Raw genomic sequence first — 22,599 nt, 5'->3', positions numbered from 1 at the left:
ACCAAGAAAATCAACAAAAATCCCAGCACAAAATCATTTAACAAAGGATTTAACTTTCTTCTCAATTACAAAGGTCTACTCCATCCAACATACAGAAAAACAATTCCTAGAAGAATCAGTTGTTGTTACTCATGTAACAAATAATTCTGTCCATAGGACTGATCACATGAGTAGTAATTCTATCAACAGTATTAGAGCTACTATTATAAACATCTGCATACACATAGTGAAGACCCACGTAACGGTCAGATTTTGCTTCAAGTCATAGAAGACATACATTTTTTAAAATTTCACACCTAGTTCCAAAGGCCATAACACTGAGGCTTCTTCTTACTAGCCTGGGGCTGTTTTCTACCTTCTCCTCTTCCTTCTCGATCTTGTAGGCCCATGATTCTCAAGGTATGAATTTAAAGAATCCTCTTGGTATATTAATCCAACTTTCATCCATTTTATGAGTGACTGATGTCCCATTTATTTCTACTTATGAATAAAGGCTATTAGTAACTTAATGGACTGTCAACAAAATTTGGTGTTTATAAACTAAAAGTAACAAGAGATTCTTCAACATTCTGCTAATAAGCCTGGATGCCACAAAATGGGTGACAATGTTCCAAAGATCCTACTGCAAACACAAACATAAAATCACTTGGAAATCTTGCAGCTCTCTGAACCCCATTATCACTGTTAAGGGAATGTGGTAGTTTCCAATTACTGTTATTCTAGCTTTTCAATCTTCATTACAGTTCATTCAGCATCCTCATTTTCAAATTAGTTCGATACATGTTGTGTATGCTAGGTAGTACATCAACTGTATCCTTACTTTAAAATTTTCTAGTACTATAATTAGACTTTGACATGTATATGCCATTTCAAATATGAACCATACCTCATCTGCTAATGAACACTTATCATCTTCCCTCCAAATTTATTTGTATGTAATAGTTCATTGTCAATGAACTATTTTCAACTGGAAAGCAGGAATAGAAAGGTTAGGTAGATAATGGGGTCCTGCCTAAGTCAGCTGTGTTCATAAGCTAACTAAGTCACTGAGGTCAAAAAAGTTGGCATCGTTGCCATTATCAAGCAAGCTGCAATAGGTCACATTGCTTTCAGCCTAGTGTCCTCTCAAATCTCTTCTCAACTACTTCAGGGAGCATTAGAAACTCACTCCACCTATTACCTTTTAATTTTCACAGCCTGATAATTCTACCTATGGGCTTCTTAGAATCTTAAATCCCTTTAAGTGACCTTGTTCCTTCACTACTATCTTAAACAAATCCTTGTCCAGGAAAATTTCTGTTGTTCCAATTTCCATTTTTATAAGGAAAACCCATACCTTCAACTATAACATTCAAAAAAGTCTTTTCATATCCTAGGAAAGACGTCTTAGACCCAAGGGATGGCAGGGAGCTAATAATACCTCTTCTTGCAGCTTCCATGGAAGTAGATTGTCAGCTCTTGCATATAAGAGCATATCCTTCTTACTCTGACTCACCAAACTCAGATCCCTTTGCATTCATAGTCAGCTCTATCACATTCCTCTTCCTCTCCCAATATTAAAAAAAAAAAATGCAACTGTATAGTTATTGAATAGAGGCAATGGAAGTCAGGCAGCAGAATGGATTCCCATGATACTAATTAAAGAGTTTCCACTCCAATTAGTTTCTTAGAATGAGCTAAAGGCTCATTCCTTCTCTCAGATCTTGAGGACTAGTAGTACTACTTTTAAGAAAATCTTGGTTTTCTGTTCCATTTAACTACAAGCATTGTTTTTCATTTTTCAATCTAATTCCTTGCTCTTGGCTCTTCAGTTAGGACCTGTTGCCACCTAGTGGACAAAGTGGGAATAAATGCCAATATATTATGCCAGGTTCTCACCACTGGGCTTCCAGAAGAGACCACTAGGTGGAGACTTCAAATCTGAAGAAGAGTGCCTACACCAAAACCAGTTAGTTGGTTTAAGCTTACACAAAAAACTATAAATTCACACAAACAAAAGCGACTGTGTTCAAAACAATGAGTTAAATAAAGATAAAAAAAATGAGAATACATCATGACCATAAGAGGCTTATCCCAGAACTGCAAAGCTGGCTCAATTTTCAAAAATCAGTCAGTATAATTCACCATATGAACAGTCTAAATATCTAAACAGATGCAGAAGTAGTATTTGAAAAATTTGACACCATTTGTGCTAAACACCTTTAGAGAACTAGGAATACAAAGGAACTTCTTCAAGCTTATAAAGTACATCTCAAAAAATGTGTAACTTCCAGATTTCAAAACTTACTATAAAGCTACTGTACTCAAAACAATGTGGGATAAAGACAGACATATAGACAAAAGAAACAGAATAGAAAGCCCTGAAATAAGCTCTCACATATATGATCAATAACTTTCAACAAGGTTGCCAAGACCATTCAATGAGGAAAGGACAATCTTTTCAGCAGTGATGAAAAAAGGGAGTACCTACATGCAAAAGAATGACTATGAACATTATAGCACACTAACCAAAAATTAACTCAAAACAGATCAAAGACCAAAATGTATAAAACTTTTAGAGGAAAACAAAGGGGAAAAGATTCCTGGCATTGGACTGGGCAATGATTTCTTGGCTATGACACAGGCAACAAAAGAAAAAATAAGTAAACGATACATCAAAATTTAAATCTTCTGTATATGAAGGACAAAATCAACAGTGAAAAGGCAATCCATAAATTGGAAGAAAATATCTGCAAATTATATACTTGATAAGGGATAATCCATAATATATAAAGAACTTATGGAACTAAAAAAACAAAACAAATGCAAATCAAAACCACAATGAGATACTCACACCCATAATAAGGTATGTGTGATACTATCAAAAACACAGAAAGTAGGAGGAGGCAGAAAAATTAGAACCCGTGGCACTTTACATGGTAGACCCACTGTGGAAAAAAGCAATATGGTGCTTCCTCAAAAAAGTAAAAACAGAACTATAATATGATCCAGCAATCCAGTTGTGGCTATATACCTAAAAGAATTGAAAATGGGGACTTGAGCTATTTGTACACTCAATATTCATAGCAGCATTATTCATAATATTCACAATAGCTAGAAGGTATAAGCAACCCAAGGATCCATCAACAGATATATGGACAGACAAATGTGGTATACAACAAACAATGGAAGATCAGTCAGTCTTAAAAAGGAAGGAAATTCTGACATGCTACAACATGGATCAACCATGAAAATAGTATGCTAAGTAAAGAACTCAGGCACAAAAGGACAAATACAGTGTGACTCCACTTATATGAGATACCTAGATTAGCCAAATTCACAGAGACAGAATGTAAAACAGTGGATGCCAGGGTCTGGAGAATGGGGAAATATTGTTAACAGTTACAGGTTCATTTTTGCAGGATAAAGAGAGACCTGTGTATGGATGGTGGTGACAATGGTTGCATAACAGTATGAGTGTAGAAATGACTCTAAATTGTACATTAAAAAAATGGTTGACAGAAAACAACAAAATTCTGTAAAGCAATTCTCCTTCAATAAAAAAGAAAAAAAAATGGTTAAGATAATAAATGTTTTGGTCTGCATATTTCACAATTAAAAAAAAAAACACTATAGCTAATATCATACGTGATAGTGAAACACTGAACTCTATTCCTCGAAGATCAAAAACAAGATTAGAAGGTAGTCCTCAACATTTTAATCTACTATTGGACTGCAAATTTTAGCCATATTTTAGCTATAAGGTAAGAAAAATAAAAGTCATAAACATCAAAAAAGAAGTAAAACTGTCTTTATTCATAGTCACACACATAAAAGGTCTCAAATAATTTATTTTTAAAGTTATTAGCAGTAAACAAATTTAACAATATTGTATGAAACAGTCTCAACATACAAAAATCAATTGCACTTCTATATACTAGCAACACACAAATGGAAAATTTTAAAATAATATTATTTACTACAGCATTAAAAAAAAATACTCAGGGATAAGTTAAAAGAAAGAGGTACAAGATCTCAATGCTAATCTTTTAAAACATCACTGAGAAAAAATAAAGTTCTAAGTAAGTGGGAAAATATACTGAATTAACAGACTAGAAGACTCAATTCTAAAATGACAAGTCTCTCCAAATTGATAAGATCAATGAAATCCAAAATCTCAGAAGGCTTTGTTTAAAAAAAAAAAAAAGTTTTTTTGATGAGCTGATTCTAAAATGTATAAGGAGACTGAAACAAAACCCTAGAATAGCTACAACAGCTAAAATAACTCTGAAAAGGAAGAATGGAGTTGGAGAATTTTAAGATTTACTATACAACTATAGTACTCAAAATATTGTGGTATTATAAATAGATTATAGAAGAAAATAAGAGTCTACAAGTATATCATACATAAGAAGATCAAATTATTTTTCAGCAAGCTTATCAAAAACTCAAAGGGAAAGTCTTGTCAACAAAAAGTGCTGTAACATAAATATTCATATAAAAAGACTCTGATTCCTATCTTATACCATACCAAAAAAAAAAAAAAAACTAACTTGAATAAAGCTAAAACCATAAAGTTTCTAGTAGAAAGCAGAATAATACCTTAGAAACCTCAGGTTAGGCCAAGATTTCTTAGGGAAGATACAGAAGGCATTAATTATAAAAGAAAAAAATTAATAAACGGAGCTTCATAAAAATGTAAAACTTTTGCTAATCAAAAATCATGTTTAATAAAGTAAAAGAGAAAGCCACAGATTGGGAGAAAATATTCACAACATATATACTTGATGAAAGACTTGTATCGTAATAAAAAATATCCACAACTCAATAACAGGACAAAGAACATGATTTCTTAAATTATCAAAAGATTTTGAATAGACATTTCTAAAAGGAAACATGAATGGCCAATAAGGGTATGAAAAAGTGACCAACATAGTCATGAGGGAAATGCAAATTAAACACACATCATTTTTGCTCACTAGAATAATTAAAATTAAAAGTTTACAACACCAAACACCTGCAAGGATGTGGAACTATTAGAACGCATACTAATGGAATTGCAAACTGCATACACAATATGGAAAACTGACAAGTTCATAAAAAGTTTAACATAAAGCTACCATCGGACCCAACAATTCCTAGATATGTTTAAGAGAAATAAAAATATATCCACAAAAACCATGTACAAGAATATTCATAGCTGCTTTATTCCTAGTAGCCCGGAACCAGAGAAGACTAGCTATCAACAGATGAACAGATCAACTATGATATAGACAATGGAATACTACTCAGCAATAAAAAGAATTAGTAACACCTGCAACAACATGGATGAGTCTAAAACATTATGCAGAAAAACACTAGACACAAAAAAGCACAAGTTGTATGATTCCATGTATAAGACAAACTAATCTATCAAAACAGAAGTCAGAAGTTACTGCTTCTTGGGGGCAAAACTGTATGATCAACTGAAAAAAGCATAAGAGAATTTTCTGAAAGAATGGCAGTGTTCTACATCTAGATGAAACATGAATTACAAGGGTACATATATTTGTGAAAACTGCTTAAATCTTACACTTAATATTTCACTGTATGTAAATCATACCACTATTTTAAAAAGATAAAAGGTACACTGGCTTTGGAATCACACAGGCTTCAGTTCTGCCACTTAACTGCTGTGTGATCTTGGCCAAGTGTTAAACTGTCAGTTTCCTTATCTATAAAATGGGCAACCACAAGGGCAGCACAATTCATATGAGAAGCTTACTTAAGGCTCCCTACATTCTTGACAGCAGGATAAAAAGTAGGCTAATTCTGATGCCATGATTAAATGAAGGCAAGGCTGAAAGCAGAAGCCTAGAAATGCTGCTCTAAGCTTTTACCCTGTTCCTGAGCTTCAAGATAGCTCCTGATGCTTGAGGATACTGATCATCATTCCTTAAAGCAATTTCAAGATAAGAGAATTCTGAATGTAAAATCTGTGATCTAAATGGGAAACTGTAGCCTGGGTGGCTCAATTTGGCGGAATAGCCTTAGAAACTTGGCAGCTGAAATGAGAGCCAGTAGATTTTTTAAAAATCTGTATCTCATTTCTTAACATAAGAACCTCATTTAAAAAAAAAAAAAATTAAGGTCAATTCCCTGGTGATTCAATGCTTAGGACTCCACACTTTCACTGCCGAGGGCCAGGGTTTGGTTCTCAGGCTGGGAACTAAGACCCTGTAAAATATGGTGCAGCCAATAAATAAATTTTAAAAAATTAAAACAGAAATAGTGAATATTACTCTGTGATACCATTTGCCCAAGGACATCACTGTTAACAGTTCAGTGTATCTTCTTCCAGACTAAAATTTACCTTCTCCTTAACAATTCTACAATCCATGTAATGAGTCCCCTATTAAATTTCTGAGCTATTCCTATTTTTTTTTTGCTATTATAAATGCTGAAAAGAATATCTGTGAATATACATTTTGCACACCTGTCATTTCTTTTAGGATAAATACCCAGATGAGTTAACTGCTAAATCTGCAAATTTGAATTTAAAAAGTTTAAATTTTAACTGCTAAATCTGCAAGAATAAACCCAAACATTTTTAGTGTTGACAGATATTATTAGAATATACTCATAGACTTCTTTCTCATTTTCCCACACCTTCATCTGCACTGACAATTTTTTTTTTGACAATTATTTTTTAATGTAGAAATTGCAAACATGCTTACAGAAGACTAGAAGGAAACATAAGTACATCAAAGAGGTCATACAGGTTTGTGACAAACCTGAGCACATGCTCATTTCAAGAGGCAGCCACTACCCTATTCAAGCCAACAGATCCCATGTAGAAATCTAGGCCTACAGTTGAACGATCTAATTTATCAAGAAGGCCAGAAATACAAATTTTCACAAAAATCTTGCAGGTTTTAAAGGTTGACAGTATGTTTTTATTTAAACATCCAATTAGTCAAACAAAATAGATTATAGGCCAGATTAAATTTAGCTCAAGGAATTTCATACTAAGGTGAAAATGATATAACATTTTCACTTTGAATCTTATTATTCATGCAGTTTATCCTTCCCTATGTTTACCAACACAGGGTATACCTATTAAAATTTAGTTTTGGCTCATATAGTCAGCACCTTTTAAAGAAAGATGCTTCTTTTCTTCTTCCAGATTCACATCTACAGCAAATACCGGACCAAAAAAAACAAATGTAACTTCAGGTACAGAAGCTAAGAGTCATCTTAACTGATCTCTGTGCCCAGAAAAGACTTATGAGGACTAATTTGGGATTCAATTGCTATACCCTCAACATACTTAGAGAACCACAAGATTTTCAGAGAAAATACCAATTTGTAAAACTCCGTATAACTCTGAAAAGGGAGGATTTAATAATCCAAGGTTTGCCTCCACTACCTAACACATTTGCCTAACACAAAAAATTTTCTCTTTGGTGAGACATCAAAAAAGAAAGAGAAGAATTCCCACACATCCCCTTTGTTATCCTATACTGAATTTAAACAATCATCTTCCGCTTTTTTTTTTTTTTTAATTAAAACAACAACAGGTTTATAGAAATCTTTCTCTGCTCTCAAAATATTACTGCAATACTGCTCCCACGGAAATAATTTCAGCAACCTATCCAATTTCAGAGTTTCTTCTCATTCCTTCTTAGTCATCTATTACAAATCTCCAGACCCAGATGTTCAAGCATTCCCTGAACCCACCACAGATAATAGCAGAGATCCATGACTCTCCAAGGACCCAAAAACAGCCTTTGAACGCAACTATCTTTTCATCAACTGTAAACAAGTCCTAAACTGTTGGCTCCATAGGGAGTTCCTACCAAGTCAGTATAAACTCTGAAACAGGGGCAGAGGTCAAGGGGATGAGAGCTCAGCCTAAACTCTGGATCTCATCCCACCCCCATCCTGTTCAAAAGAATCCTTATCAGAAAGGAACTCCCAAGCAAAAGGCCACATTCAGGAGACGTGATCTTGCAGTGACCTAGCAGATTGAGCTGAAGCTTTGGAAGCAAGGCTCTTGGAATTGTTATGAATGTGAAATACCAACATCACAACCAGAATGTTCTGAAGGAAAGGTGACACAAAGAGGGAAACCAAGGGAGACTTGTGAACTTATCTTCATTTGTTTCAGGAAAGAACCTGTTTGATAATAAATAGTGCAAATAATCCTGAACTACAGAAGAAATCTCTTTGGGAACCTATTCCATAGAAAATTACTTTACATCCAAAATAATTCTAATATATGCAAAAGAGCCCAAATGACACTTAGAAAATAGTCTTTATTCTGGACACAAAAGGCGCCATTATATGTTATAAATTATTATACTGCCTTAAACTCTTCCATTAGCATCTGAGACTTGTCACAGTCAAGAGAGCCAGAAACAGGATAGAAGATTCAGTAAAACAGCAGCTCTGAAGCCCCAGATATTTCTCCACTGTGTACTTTGGGGTGAGTCATTTAACCTCTCCAGGCCTCAGCACTCTGCTCTGTAAGATAGGAATAGTATCTTTTCAATAGGTTTCATGAGTGCTTACTGAAAAATGCACATGAAGCATTTAGTGTGTAACAAATATTAGCCATTATTACTATTATTATTTTTATTATTATGGAGTAAACACCACATATCATGTTTTGTGTCTATCATTCCTGATTAAATCAGAGTCCCTTGAGGGCAGGAACTGAGTCTTAGCTTGATACACACATCAAAGGGAAAAAGAGAAGTGGGAAAGGAAAGAAACAATGGGGTAGGTATTACAAAGTCAAACTTAAATTTAGGTAATTTCAAATGCTATAACGAACTCTCCTCACTCCCACTGAACATGTTCAGAGTACCTAGTACATAAGGAACATCCAATAAATGTTAATTTTCTTTGATCTCTAACACCCAGCCTTAAGTTCATTATCTGCAGACCACACTTGGGCTTATATGAACTGTTTTCTGAGATCAAAAATTGTAACATACAGTTTGACAACTACGAATAGACCGATAGGACATAACACAGAATGCTGGAATTTGGGAATGAACCTATTTCAAAATCGGGTATTCTAGCTGAGATACACATTTCTCTCTTATAGCCTGAAGAATCCACAAAAAGTCTCCTTGGGATCCCAAAACACTTGACAGATGAACGTGAAGCCAGAGCAAACGATCAGTATTAAGTCGTCTCACTCTGAAGCTGTGCTTTAAACTGCCTGTTCCTTCCACATCACTCATGAATCTCTGCCTGGTGGGAGTCTATCAGTATGGCAAGACAGTGCAAACATTAATTTAACTCTCAAGTCTCTTCTAAAATGCTCATTTATCCAGGTGTTTAATCAGTAATGGGGGGATATGTATGTTTGTGTGTGTGTGTATAATAAAGTTTGTGTCAGGAAAAATCCCAACTATGCAGTCCTTTTAAATGGTAATGGTAGATTTTTAATGATACAGATTTCTTCCTCAGCATGCTCTCTATAAGACCTTGCTACTGACCAAAGAGCAAGTGCACAACCTGAGTATTTATTTTGAATAAACAGAGGGTTAACTTCTTTAGTTTCCTAAGAGGTTAAATAAATGGACTGGCAGATGGTCATTTGGGTTACCTGCTGCTGTTGGAGGAAGGGGTCCAAACACCCTAACAGTTAACCAGATGGTAAAGAATAGCCTTGGCCAGCAATACATATTGCTCCTTGGAGGAAACTACTTACTTGAAGCAGTAACTTACACCTGCTAACATCTGGAATGATTTATCTTTGTGTCATTAAGAAACACAGGCTAGTTTAATTGAATAAAGTGGTTACAACAGCCAGTAGTAGAGAGAGACTGAGACTTTCAACATTATGCTACACAGAAACATCTACTCGAAAGCCTTTGACTGTGTGGATCAAAATGAACTGTAGAAACACTTAAAAAGATGGGAATACCAGACCACCGTACCTGTCTCCTGAGAAATTTGTATGTCGGTCAAGAAGCAACAGTTAGAACCGGACATGAAACAATGGACTGGTTCAAGATTGGGAAAAAAGTAAGACAAGGTTATATATTGTCACTCTGTTCATTTAACTTCTATGCAGAGGACACCATGCAAAATGCTGGGCTGGATGAAATCACAGGCTGAAATCAAAACTACAGAGAGAAATATTAACAACCTCAGATATGCATATGATACCACTCTAATGGCAGAAAATGAAGAGGAACTGAAGAGTTTTTGATGAGGCTGAAAGAGGAGAGTGAAAAGCTGGCTTGAAACTCAGCACTCAAAAAACTGAGACCATGGCATCCGATCCCATCACTTCATAGCAAATAGAAGGGGAAAAACAAAAGCGGTTTAAGGTTTAATTTTCTTGGGCTCCAAAAACACTGCCAATGGCGATTATGGCCATGAACCTAAAGACACGTTCTCCTTGGAAGGAAAGTTATGACCAACCTAAACAGCATATTAAAAAGCAGAGACATCGCTTTGTCAACAAAGATCCATCTAGTCAAAGCTGTGGTCTTCCCAGCAGTCATGTACAGATGTGAGCGTTGAACCATAAAGACTGGGCACTGAAGAACCGATGCTTTTGAACTATAATTCTGGAAAAAACTCTGAAGAGCCCCTTGAGCTGCAAGGAGATCAAACCAGTCAATCCCAAAGGAAATCAACCCTAAATACTCATATCTGAAGCTGAAGCTCCAATACTGTGGCCACCTGATGCAAGAGTGAATTCACTGGAAAAGATCCTGATGCTGGGAAAGACTGAAGGCAAAAAGAGAAGAGGGTGGCAGAGGAGAAGACGGTCAGATAGCATCACTGACTCATGGACATGAATTTGAGCAAACTCCAGGAGATAGTAAAGAACAGGGCAGCCTGGTATGCTATAGTCCATAGGGTCACAGAGAGTCAGACACAACTTAGCAACTGAACAACAAAAACAATAGTGTTTCTCATTTACCAAGCATTGTTCCAAATGCACGTATTACTTCATTTAATCTTCACAACAGCCTTGTCAAGTAGAAATACTTTTTCATTGTCCCCATACAAGAGATGAGAGTACTGAGGCACAAAGAGGTTAAAGAACTTAGCCAAGATTACAGAACTCAAGCAATCTTGAGCCAGAGTCCACGCTCTTAATTCAGAAGCGTTTCAGCTTATATTATATAAAAAGCTAAAGGGCTCACTTAAAATGCAGACAAAAAATTTATATAAAACTATGTTCATTGTGGCATTATTTATAATGAATAAAAAACTGGAAACAACCTAAATGTCCAACAGTAGGAAAATGGTTAAATAAACCACAGTAAAGTTATTCACTTACAATGAAATATTATCTTGCCATTAAAAAGATTTATGAAAAATTTTTCATGACTTGGAACAATGTTCCCAGTATAATGCTGAGTGGGGGAGCAATAAAGAGTAGACAAAATTGTATATATGATTTCTAACCACATAAAAAGTTCAGACACAAACTGGAAGGACATATTCTCAAATAAGAAACAATGGTTATTTCCAGGTGGTGGAATTAGGGGTGTTTGTGTTTTTCTTTTAGTGTTTTCCACAATGAACATGCATTATCCTACCAACAGTTTAAATAAAGGCAATTTCTATCTTTTAATCAAGCTACAAGAAAATCCTCAAGCAGATGGTATGAACAGCTAAAAAGCTACTAATCTGTCTAAACTTCAAGTAGTTACTTTCCTTGGGATAACACCCTTTGAACACCAAACAACCACAGTTAGCACATACCAAAAAGAATCCTCACCTTCAACTACAGAAACTGAATTAAAATATGAGTATATTCAATTTTGGTCAATATCCATTTTCCAATTATTTATAGGGTTATTTTATAAGAAGAGGAATGGATTTAACTATTCAGAGGCCAAAAATCCAGGAATGGATTTGCTGAAATGTAATAAGGGACAAAAGTCTGACTAGGGAAGAAGAACAGCTGTTGCTAATCCAACCATTTACCCTTTGACCCTCTATCTGGCCAATAACTGAACAGTATCAATTGTTTTCCTGTATTATGTGCTGTTTACAATCCCTGAGAGGCATGAAAGGAATTAATAATTTAACCTAGAAAGCTGACAGCCTTTACTGGGGAGCCCCTTGTCTGTGGGACAGAAATCAGAGCAAGTAGCTGTCCTGAAGTCATAGGTCCCTTTACTGTTCCTGTTTTATAGCCTAATTGGCCCCCAAACATAAATCAATTATTTCTCCTGTTTTAAGCAACAATGAGTTCTATTCTCTAACTGCCCTTGTATCAAGTCAGTCGTTGTTCTCTTGAGTTTTACAACTACACAGTAAACACGATGGCTGAGAAAAAAAACTCGGGGAGCAGGGCAGACTGGGGTTATTTGGAAACAGAAGCAGAGAAAGGTTATGCTGTTTTGAACTTCTCTTGACCTTTGACTGCCCTTGTCCCTAGCTTATGCTAATAGGCAGGGTACAGAGATGCTTCTTGTAGAAATGAACTTAGCCTGAACCTGTGCCGTAACATTGGACTCCAGGAAGCCCAGGAATCATAGGAAGGCGGCCAGAGTGTGAACAGCTGCCCATATTCTAAGCATGGCTACCCATCTGCTCTACCACTGAAAAGGGAGGCAGGGGGTAGGCCACATGAGTTGGACAAAATTGGGTGTTTCCTCATCCAGGTCCAATACATACCACATATCCCAAACTTGCTGTCTACAACCACTGACAAGCAAAATGGGAAATCAGCAACAATGGTATTTCTTGGTCCAAAATAAGCAAGAATGAGCAGGACTTCCTTATCAGGAATTTGAGGAGAAAGGAGACACTGGAGCCTCGAAATCCCAAAGATTCATCACAAAGAAAATCCTACTGTCCTCCATCTAATGTGCAAAAGTCATGAGGTATTAACATAGGAGACTTTACTCCTTCCCAATCAGAAGCCATAGAATTGTAATATCAACAACCATAACCAACTTAATACACGTGTATAGCCCATTTCAGTCTTGAGGTTTCCTATAATTCTGAGGACTGAGCATGCTCATTTGAACCCCAAGACTGATTCAGACAGGATGATAAACTTCTGTTTCTGCCTACTCATTATTATGTCAAATCTTTATGTATTTCAAAGAGACAGGCCAAAAACACTAGCAACTTCACAAAAATAACATGGGGACTATTGAAAATATTGGCCACATAAGCTAAGTACAATTTTTAAAAGAAAAATGATGTTTTAAGGTAAATCTCATTCCATACTAACATATATTAATAGAATTATGATTCAGTATCTGTTCATTCTCATGGTATGGAGAAATCTATAAAGCACAATATCTAGACAGGGATTCTATGCAGAAATGTTAAAGAGTTAGAATTACTTGGGCCAGCAGGAAGAAAAATTCAAAAATACTCTTCGTAAGAAGATCACGTACCTTTCCTAGAAGATGGGCATGAATATTTTTAATTGCTACTAAATGAAGAAAAAGAATAAATTTGGGTCCCATATGCTTTAAAAAAGTGTATTTTTAAATAATTGCAGACTAGGAAAGGTTTTCTGATAGACTGTTAACAAATGAGAGTGGGACTTAAGATTTATTTATTTTTGTATCCCTGGAGCCTAGAACTGGGCCTGAGCAGAAAACATTCAATATTAAATTGAGTTCTCAATTATCTGGCTTGTTTTATGTGTAGTTCTATCTGAAAGATCACAAGGCATGCCAGTCCATTATCCTTCCTAGTGTTAAAAAATTCTTCTAAGTGGGGCTTCCCTGGTGGTCCAGTGGCTGGGAGTCTGCCTGCCAATGCAGGGGACACAGGTTCACTCCCTGGTCCAGGAAGATCCCACGCTCCACAGAGCAACTAGGCCCAGTGCCACAACTGCTGAGCCTGAGGGTTACAACTACTAAAGACTGCATACCTAGAGCCTATGCTCTGCAACAAAAGAAGCCACTGCAGTGAGAAGCCCATTTACTCCAACTAGAGAGGAGACCATTTGCCGCAACTAGAGAAAGCCCATGCGCCGTGAGGAAGACCCAGAGCAGCCCAAAATGACAAATTCTAAAAAGTGCTTCTAAGAAGACCCATGACTCAAGAATTTACCTTTTCCTCCTCCTAAATGACAACTATTCATAAAAGAACGACAAAGTGAAAATAGTGTGCTCACTCATAGGTACTGGAATGTGAGGTAGGAAGGTGGGGTAAACCGAACCTATAATATCCTACAAAGTTGATTCTGGTATTACCTACAAAGCTGATTCAGAACTTTATGACTTCTAGAAAGAAAAACCTATTTCCTTAATGTATGATAATCATTATGAGACTTACTTTTGTTTTGCAATTAGTAATTATTAGTTGAACAAACATGAATTTTATACTATTAAGGTGTGTGAGTAAAATATGAGAAGGTCCACAGCTGTTAGTCAGGATGGTGAGAAGGTGAACTTTATCGCTTAACCTCAACAACAGAATGTAACAGATAACCAGCCCCATAACCCTAAAAAATACAAGAACTAGAAAAAATAACTCTAGATCATTTCACAGAGTCTCAATCTAAAGTATCATTTGACCTTTTAGTATTATGGCAAAATAATATGTGTATATACTGAATATTCCCATGTCCATATCCCAGAATGGTGTTTGTGACATTATGAGAGCACTATAAACACAGATGAAAAGAATCATTTAATTAAGACTTTGAAATGGTCATTCTCATACCTTAAACTTAAGAATGTAGATGAAGATGCTTAGAAATTAAACTGTGGTATGAAGGTTATCATCTATAAATATCTAAACCTTTACCTAATCCTTCTTTGAAAGAAATGTCAAAATTAGTCAATACTTTTAAAACATGGTTGTGGGTATACGCTTGTATGTGTGCATAAATGAAAGCACAATTTTTGTCAGTGGTAGCTTCATGGAATGATGGAAAACAAGACTAGCATTAAATAGAAATTTTCAGCAAAAAATTTTCTATTAAATGGCTAGAGTCTGACCACCAAAAAATATGAGAAGAAAAATAAAATATAACTAGAAAAGAGAATGTCCTCCCCATAATCACAAAGTGGAATAAAATCTGTGAATAGGCCTATAAATGACACCTTAAGTTATATATTTAAAAGTACACACACATATACTTTTCTTACCCATTAACACTGGGGAACATTTAGAACTTACTAGTGCTTGAGTCGAGCTCTGCCAATTCGTCCTGACAAAAGCCTGAAGAGAAAAAAATAGGAAAAAAAGATTATAATTCATGAATTACTCCAAGGTGCCTCCAAATATGCAAAGTATCATACAGTGAAAAAAAAAATCTAGACCCGTAAGTCAAATTTGGATTTGAATCCTAGCTCTGTAACATTTAGCTACTGCAGATCCTTCTTTGAGCCTCCATTTCATCATTTTTATATAAAAAAATGGAGATGGTAACAGCACTTCTCATGGAGCAGTAATGAGGATTAAGTGAGATAATGATATAAAATGCTTATTGAGCACAGTCTCTGGCACAGAGGAGCTCAATAAACAACAGCATAAGTAACTATGAGTAAGCATGCCAAAGTTAATTATAATAAAACATGTGCAATATGTATACATATGTAATACATATAATGAAAATGAAAGTCGCTCTGTCGTGTCCAACTCTTTGCAACCCCATGGACTATACAGCCCATGGAATTCTCCAGGGCCAGAATACTGTGGGTAGCCTCTCTCTTCTGCAGGGGATCTTCCCAATCCAGAGATCGAACCCCGGTCTCCCACACTGCAGGCAGATTCTTTTCCAACTGAGCCACCAGGGAAGCCCAAGAATACTGGAGTAGGTAGCCTATCCCTTCTCCAGGGGATCTTCCCAACCCAGGAATTGAACTGGGGTCTCCTGATTGCAGGTGGATTCTTTATCAGCTAAGCTATCATATTTCATAGTAAATTTACAATGCATTTAATATTTGTCATGTTCTACTTATGTCATCAATTATTTTCCAAAAGAAAGCAAAATATATGAACTTATAAAAACAAAAAAAATATGAACTTATAAAACATCAAACAGGGTAATTTTATTTAAAATTTTCATAACTGCGAAAGAATTTTACCTATACACACAAACAGAAGCAATTCTTCCACTAATAAATATGCTATTCAGGTTGGAATAAACAGCCCTCAAAGCACATTTCAGGCCCCAAAACTCTAAGCTACATCTTTCCGATTGGTGTACAACTATCACACTGAAGAGAAAAATCAAGCACAGTGAGTGGCAAATAGACAATAGGGGTTCTATACACAGTTAATCAAAATTCTGTTCTCCTGGAATGACTGCTTACTCTCTCCAGTTTGCTTTTGACCCATCCTCAGTTTAAATATTTCCTCAGAAAAGCTTTTTCTTACCTCCTTTACCCTTGTCTCATACAAAAGGTCAAAACTCCCTGTAATAACTATCTACAATGCTTTGTGCACTCATCAACAAGGAATTACTTGTTCAATGTCTGACGCCACTATGAGGCTGTTCCGCTAATAATGTTCCACCGACCTAGGGGAAGGAACCTGGCCTGTCTCGTTTACAGCTGTATCCCCATTATCTCTCACAAGCCTAGTACAAAGCAGCTGTTCAATAAACATCAACTGTGTATCTCAATGGTAAACTCAAAAATAATGCTGCAAAACTAGGACTAGATGGTTACAAGAGTATTTTGTGTCATCAGAGTCAGGCAACCAGAAGCCAAAAGAGCAACTGGGAGTCATGTGGAGAAGGGTTCAAATAGCAGACTGTTTAAACATCACTTTCAAAGTCCTTGCAATTCTAAACATTCACCAAACAAACCACATTCCTTGTCTTCCTGCGCTTCCTCCTCCTTCACTTGGTAAAGAACTACTCATCATCCTTCAATGAAGCACGGAAAACAGGAGACACTTCTCCTGTGCTCACAACTTAAATAACTACCTCCTTCACTAGATAGTGAGTTCTTCAAGCGTAGTGACAGTGCCTCATCCATCCACAGAGCTGTTTCTATGCCCGCAACAGTTGCCGCTGATACAGTATGTAAGGTGTTCAAATGTAGGATGAACAAAACAGAAAACACTACCCTGTCTCTAGATCAAGGGAAGAAAGTCACAGGATCAGAAAATCGAAGTCTGGCCTGGAAAGTGTGTGGAATGTCTTAGTGAGGAAATCTGATCTGGAAAACCAGGGTTTGGAAGGTGCTAAAGTGACTGATATGCCTAAAAAGGATCACCTTAGAGCGACTTTAAATCCTCTCTATATAAATGCCTGGGGATCAGAAAAGCTGTATGGAGATGCCAGGCAATAAGGAAATCACTTATCATTACACATGGGTCCAATATTGAACATTCTGCCAGAAATGAAACTGAGGAATAAGCATACACTTAACATAAACTGACTCAAAAATAGGACAAAAACATGGGAAGGTAGAATAGTATAATAGGAAAGTTATAGTTCAAAAGCCACTTTTGGTTTAGTCATATGACTTGTTTAAGTAATTACTTATATTCTGGACCTCAGATTCTGGACATTAAGTGAAAGAACTACACTGGGCTTCAAGAAAAGACAAAGTCTAACAACATTTTCTGAAAACAACATCTGGAACTCAAAATAACTAGATCAAACACAATAAAGAGGGAGTGACTAAAAAAACAAAGACAGTACTAAGAAAAACAGTTAAAGTGGGCATCTATTGCTTTTACCTGCCTAGCAATCACTCCCCCTTCTGTTAAGGGCATTCTGATTTTCCTTTAGAGACTTAGCCCTTTACACTTTCAGCTGATATGACCCAAGTAGGATTGACCCTAGCCCTGCTACAAACTGAAATTAACAGCACTTACCTGATACGTCTGTTAAAAGGATTAAATGAGACAGTGCATGTAAAGACTTTACACAGTACTTGACAAAGTCAAAGCTCAATATATGTGAGTTACTACTAACTAACCAACCCCAAGGGTTCAAGAAATCTCATGCTATATCTATGGCACCAAAGAGCACATTATAGGAGAGTTAACTATTAATTCATTCATGACATCATCCTCAAAGACCTGGAATGGAATCCCCTAACATTACTAACATAGTTTAGTTACTTGCCGTGATTCTTGAAACTTTTTTATATTTTGTGCCTATAAACTGTTTGATACAATAATCCCAGATGTAGTATGTTACTCCCTGAGGAAAAGAAGAACTCTTTATATCTGCCTTAAAACAAATTCCTCCAGTGGTCACAAAGATCCCTGATTATGAAATTCAGTAACCATGTCTATATATTCCCTCTATTCAACCCTGAGACCATTGGCTAATAATGTTGTCTCTGGCTTTACAGATCATCACTAATGCAGGAGGTCTGAGGAGATACAGAGAACAATGTTAATCCTACCTCCTGACAACCAGTCAATGGAATGGCTCGATCTGGCTACCATTCTCAATCGGTCTTACCCAGATTCTCAGAAACCAGATCTGGCTAGCAAAAGGGTTTCTAGCTACAAGAACCCAAACCAGTGCTAGAAGTAAACCCTCTATGTATTGAATTCAATTAAACACAAAGGCAAAGAAAGGATATCAGAATTGTTCAGTAAAAAGCAGACTCCTAAGCTACCTAAAAATACAAAAATAACCCCCAAACCTCCTGCCTCACAGAATATAACACATTAAACAGATTAGGGAAATGTTCTGAGAAATCTAGAGCCTTTGGCTGGTGGCTTAAATTGCTTTAAAAAGGCAGAGTCAAGATCCACAGATTGGGGGCTTCCCTGGTAGTCCAGTGGTTAAGAATCCGCCTTGCAACACAAGGGACACCAGTTCAATCCCTGGTCTTGGAAGATCCCACATGCCAAGAGGCAACTAAGCCTTCTGTCCATAGGATTTTCCAGGCAAGAATACTGGAGTGGACTGCCATTCCCTTCTCCAGGGAAACTTCCTGACCCAGGGATCCAACGAACCTGTGTCTCTTGCACTGGCAGGCAGATGCTTTACCACTGAGCCACCAGTGAAGCCCACATATTCAGTTACCACAGTTCAGCTTAGAAGCATAGAGAAAAAGAGCATGGGTCTGAGTTGGAGTCAAATCCCAGATCTGCCACTGTTTTTGTTTAATTAACTACCCAATAGCTAATTCCTGAAATGGGGATAAAAATAACCGTATTGTTCAATTCTTGTGAGTCTCATGGTGCAATAGAGGCTTGGATCTTGGTCAGGATCCTGCCAGTCAACAATATTTGGTAAGTATATATAAATAAATAAACTACTTTATGGCAAGAGCTCCAAGTCAGGAATTTTCTTTAATACAAAGGAAGAATACAATTCTTTAATACAATTTTTAACTCCAAGTCTAGGAATTTTCTTTAAAACAAAGGAAAATCCAGTTCACAAGCTTTTCTCCAACAGGAGAGAATTTGGCAAAAAGAGAAGTGACTCCTCAATCTATGATTAGCTACTGTAACAAATTTTTTAAATATTGATTTTTTTAATTTATATTTTTGGCTATAAAGTTACACATTCACCATAAAATGATCTTAATAAACTGAGTATTCTTTTTTTTTCCCCAAATGTGAACAAACAAAAGCTTGTGGGTAATGCCAGTTAACAAATTCAAGCCCAAACATCAGCTAACTATAATCTAATGTGTCTTTTACAAAAGCAAGTTAAATATTACTCTAGAAATGTTTCATTTTGACTAGAGGAAGGCAGCATGGTGCAACAGAGACTTGAATCTTGGTGAGGATTCTGCCTGTCTACTTTGAAGCCCACGCAAAATTAAGGTGAGGCCCTTAAAAATGCAAAATTCTGTAATTCTAATCAAACATCTCACCTTTCCCCAAAACAGAAACCACATACTAATGTCAGATGAAATGTTTTAATTAAATATAAAATATAACATTATTTCTCCTAGTCCACTGCAATTCAAGTTTCATATACTTTAAAATGTGAGTGAGACATGAAGTGAAGCAGAGCTTCCAGAAGTCAAGGATCTAAAAGGATTTTTAAACTCTGCATAATTAGGCTCCCTACCCCATGATCCCAGTGCCCTCTGCCTTCCACACCAAATTATGATCATGACTACTGACCAGGAAAATTCAGGTTTTAGAAAATTTTGTTTTCCATTCTCCCCATGAAAAAAGCTAAAAATCTCTACCCTAGATTTGTACTGATACACAAGAGCCATTCTGCTCCCTTCTGGACCAACATTTAGTCATTTATATCAGTTTCCCATCTGTTTTGTGCCCCACCGCCCCACCCCACCTCCGATCATGATTAGGTTCCTTGAAACTGTGTCCTTCTCTCAGTCAAATCTGGTCTCAGCCCTAAATATCCCAAGCCACAAGGCTAAGGTATATCCCAGGATCCCAGGAAAGGTTGCTTAGTAAATGCTGAGTAACTACTTCTTTCTCCAAAAAGCAATGGTATTAAGTCACATGCCACCACAATGCAGTTCTTGCCAAAATATCAAGTTCTAAGAGAAAATGTTTCACTATTCTCTGCCTTTAAAGTCTAGAGCAACAATGTCCAATTCAAAGTCCTACAGTGATGAAAATGTTCTCTATCTTCATTGAACAAAATGGTAGCCACTAGCCATGTGTGGCTATTAAGCACTTGGAATGTGACTGAGCAACTGAATTTCAACTTAATTAGTCACATAAGGCCAATGGCCATTATAATGGAAAAATGTTAAGATAAAAAAAAAAAATCTTCCCTCTTCTAAATTTTTCTTTGGTTGTGCTGGGTCTTCCTTTAGTTGCTTTCTTTTTAGTTGCAAGCAGGAGCTACTCTTGGGGTGCATGGGCTCCTCACTGCAGTGTCTGCCCTTGTTAGAGCACCAGCTCTAGGCATGTGGGCTCAGTAGTTGTCGCGCATGGGGCTTAGTTGCTCCTAGGCAGAATCTCTCTGGACCAGGGAGCAAACCTATGCACCCTGCCTTGGCAAGTGGAATCTTATTCACTACGCCACCAGGGAAGTCCTTCCTTCTTCTAAATTTATCATGACACCTTTTGGATTCTGTCACAGCTTTAAAGCAAATGAAATAGGAAAACACACAAGTGTTATTTACTAATCAAATCATAAGTTCATCCATTGTTATCAGAAAGTAATTCCATCAGCCTAGCAAATATAATCACTTATTCCTTCAAATGTTATAAGTACCTGCCCACACTGTAGCAGGTCCTGCTGCTGCTGCTGCTAAATCACTTCAGTCGTGTCCGACTCTGCGACCCCAGAGACGGCAGCCCACCAGGCTCCCCTGTCCCTGGGATTCTCCAGGCAAGAACACTGGAGTGGGTTGCCATTTCCTTCTCCAGTGCACGAAAGTGAAAAGTGAAAGTGAAATCGCTCAGTCGTGTCTGACTCTTAGCAACCCCATGGACTGTAGCCTACCAGGCTCCTCCAGCCATGGGATTTTCTAGGCAAGAATACTGGAGTGCCATTGCCTTCTCCACTAGCAGGTCCTAGGCCTGGAAAATACAGGTATCAGTACAACTGAGCCTGAGTGAGTAAAAGTCGCTCAGTTGTGTCTGACTCTGAGAGCCCATGGACTATAGTCCACCAGGCTCTTCTGTCCATGGAATTCTCCAGGCAAGAATACTGGAGTGGGCAGCCATTCCCTTCTCCAGGGAATCTTCCCAACCCAAGGATCAAACCCAGGTCTCCCACATTGCAGGTGGATTCTTTATTGTCTGAGCCACCAGGGAAGCCCAAGACTGAGCCTACTGTCAGAAAACAGTCCAAAGGAGTACAGAATAAAATTTAATTATAGAGCACAACAATGTGCATGTACTCAATGCCACTGAAGTGTACACTTAAAATGATTTAAATGGTAAATTCTGTTATATATATTTAACTACAACAAGAAAAAATTAAAGTCAAATGAAAGAAAGACAGGAACTTCCCTATCAGGTGGTCCAGTGGTTAAGACTCTGTGCTTCCACTTCAGGGGGCATGGGTTCAATCCCTGGTTAGAAAACTAAGATCTCACATGCTGTGTGGTGCAGCCAAAAAAAAAAAAAAAAGATAGCGAAGTAAATAATATTTTAAAGAATTAATGCTAGGGAGAGAATAATGGACAGATTGACAAGATGAAACTGAACTAGTACAGAGTGGTTAAGAGCACATATTTTGACATAAGAATAGGTATGAGTCCTGGTACCATCACTTACTACTGTTAACTGAGGAAGTGACTTCACCTCTCTAAACCAATTTCCTCATCTGCAGGCTATTGTGAGGTTCAATGAAATGATACACTTAGGTCAGTGGGAAGTGCTTAGTAGTTGTAATCAATATTAGTGAGAACACAGCAGCAACCATGGGGCCAGGGGCATGTGGAAGGGATAAGCATTCACCAGATAAACAGGGCTATTTGAGAAACATATGAGGAAGCCACATGTATGAGGCATAAACAGAGAAAGGGAATAATGTTACCTGGTAATGTGATTTGACTGGAGCCCCAGCCAGGGCCACATCATAAAGAATTTTACAGCCACACATGGGGAGTTTTAGGCTTTTATTCTATAGGCAAGAGTCACTAAGGAAAGGAAATACATGGATATGCCTAAGAAGTTTGTCAATACCAGCAGAAAGTAAAAGTGAAAGTCTCTCAATCGTATCCAACTCTTTGCAACCCCATGGACTATAGTCCATGGAATTCTCCAGGCCAGAATAGCCTTTCCCTTCTCCAGGGGATCTTCCCAACCCGA

The 22,599-nt window shown here is 37.0% G+C and overlaps 1 protein-coding gene across 2 annotated transcripts in view; it reads right to left on the bottom strand.

Annotated features, from left to right (window-relative positions):
- The window catches only part of NR6A1 (nuclear receptor subfamily 6 group A member 1), a 214,715-nt gene that overhangs the window by 166,316 nt on the left and 25,800 nt on the right, over positions 1-22,599 (bottom strand). For both annotated transcript variants that reach the window (XM_043916880.1, XM_043916881.1), the window contains exon 2: positions 15,100-15,141. In XM_043916880.1, coding sequence (XP_043772815.1) covers positions 15,100-15,141 — 42 coding nt within the window. The remainder of the gene's footprint in view (positions 1-15,099; positions 15,142-22,599) is intronic.

This window comes from Cervus elaphus, chromosome 11, assembly GCF_910594005.1.
Source record: "Cervus elaphus chromosome 11, mCerEla1.1, whole genome shotgun sequence".
Lineage (NCBI taxonomy): Eukaryota > Metazoa > Chordata > Mammalia > Artiodactyla > Cervidae > Cervus > Cervus elaphus.
Note: the sequence above shows the minus strand (reverse complement) of the source record. Positions and strands in the feature narration are given on the sequence as shown.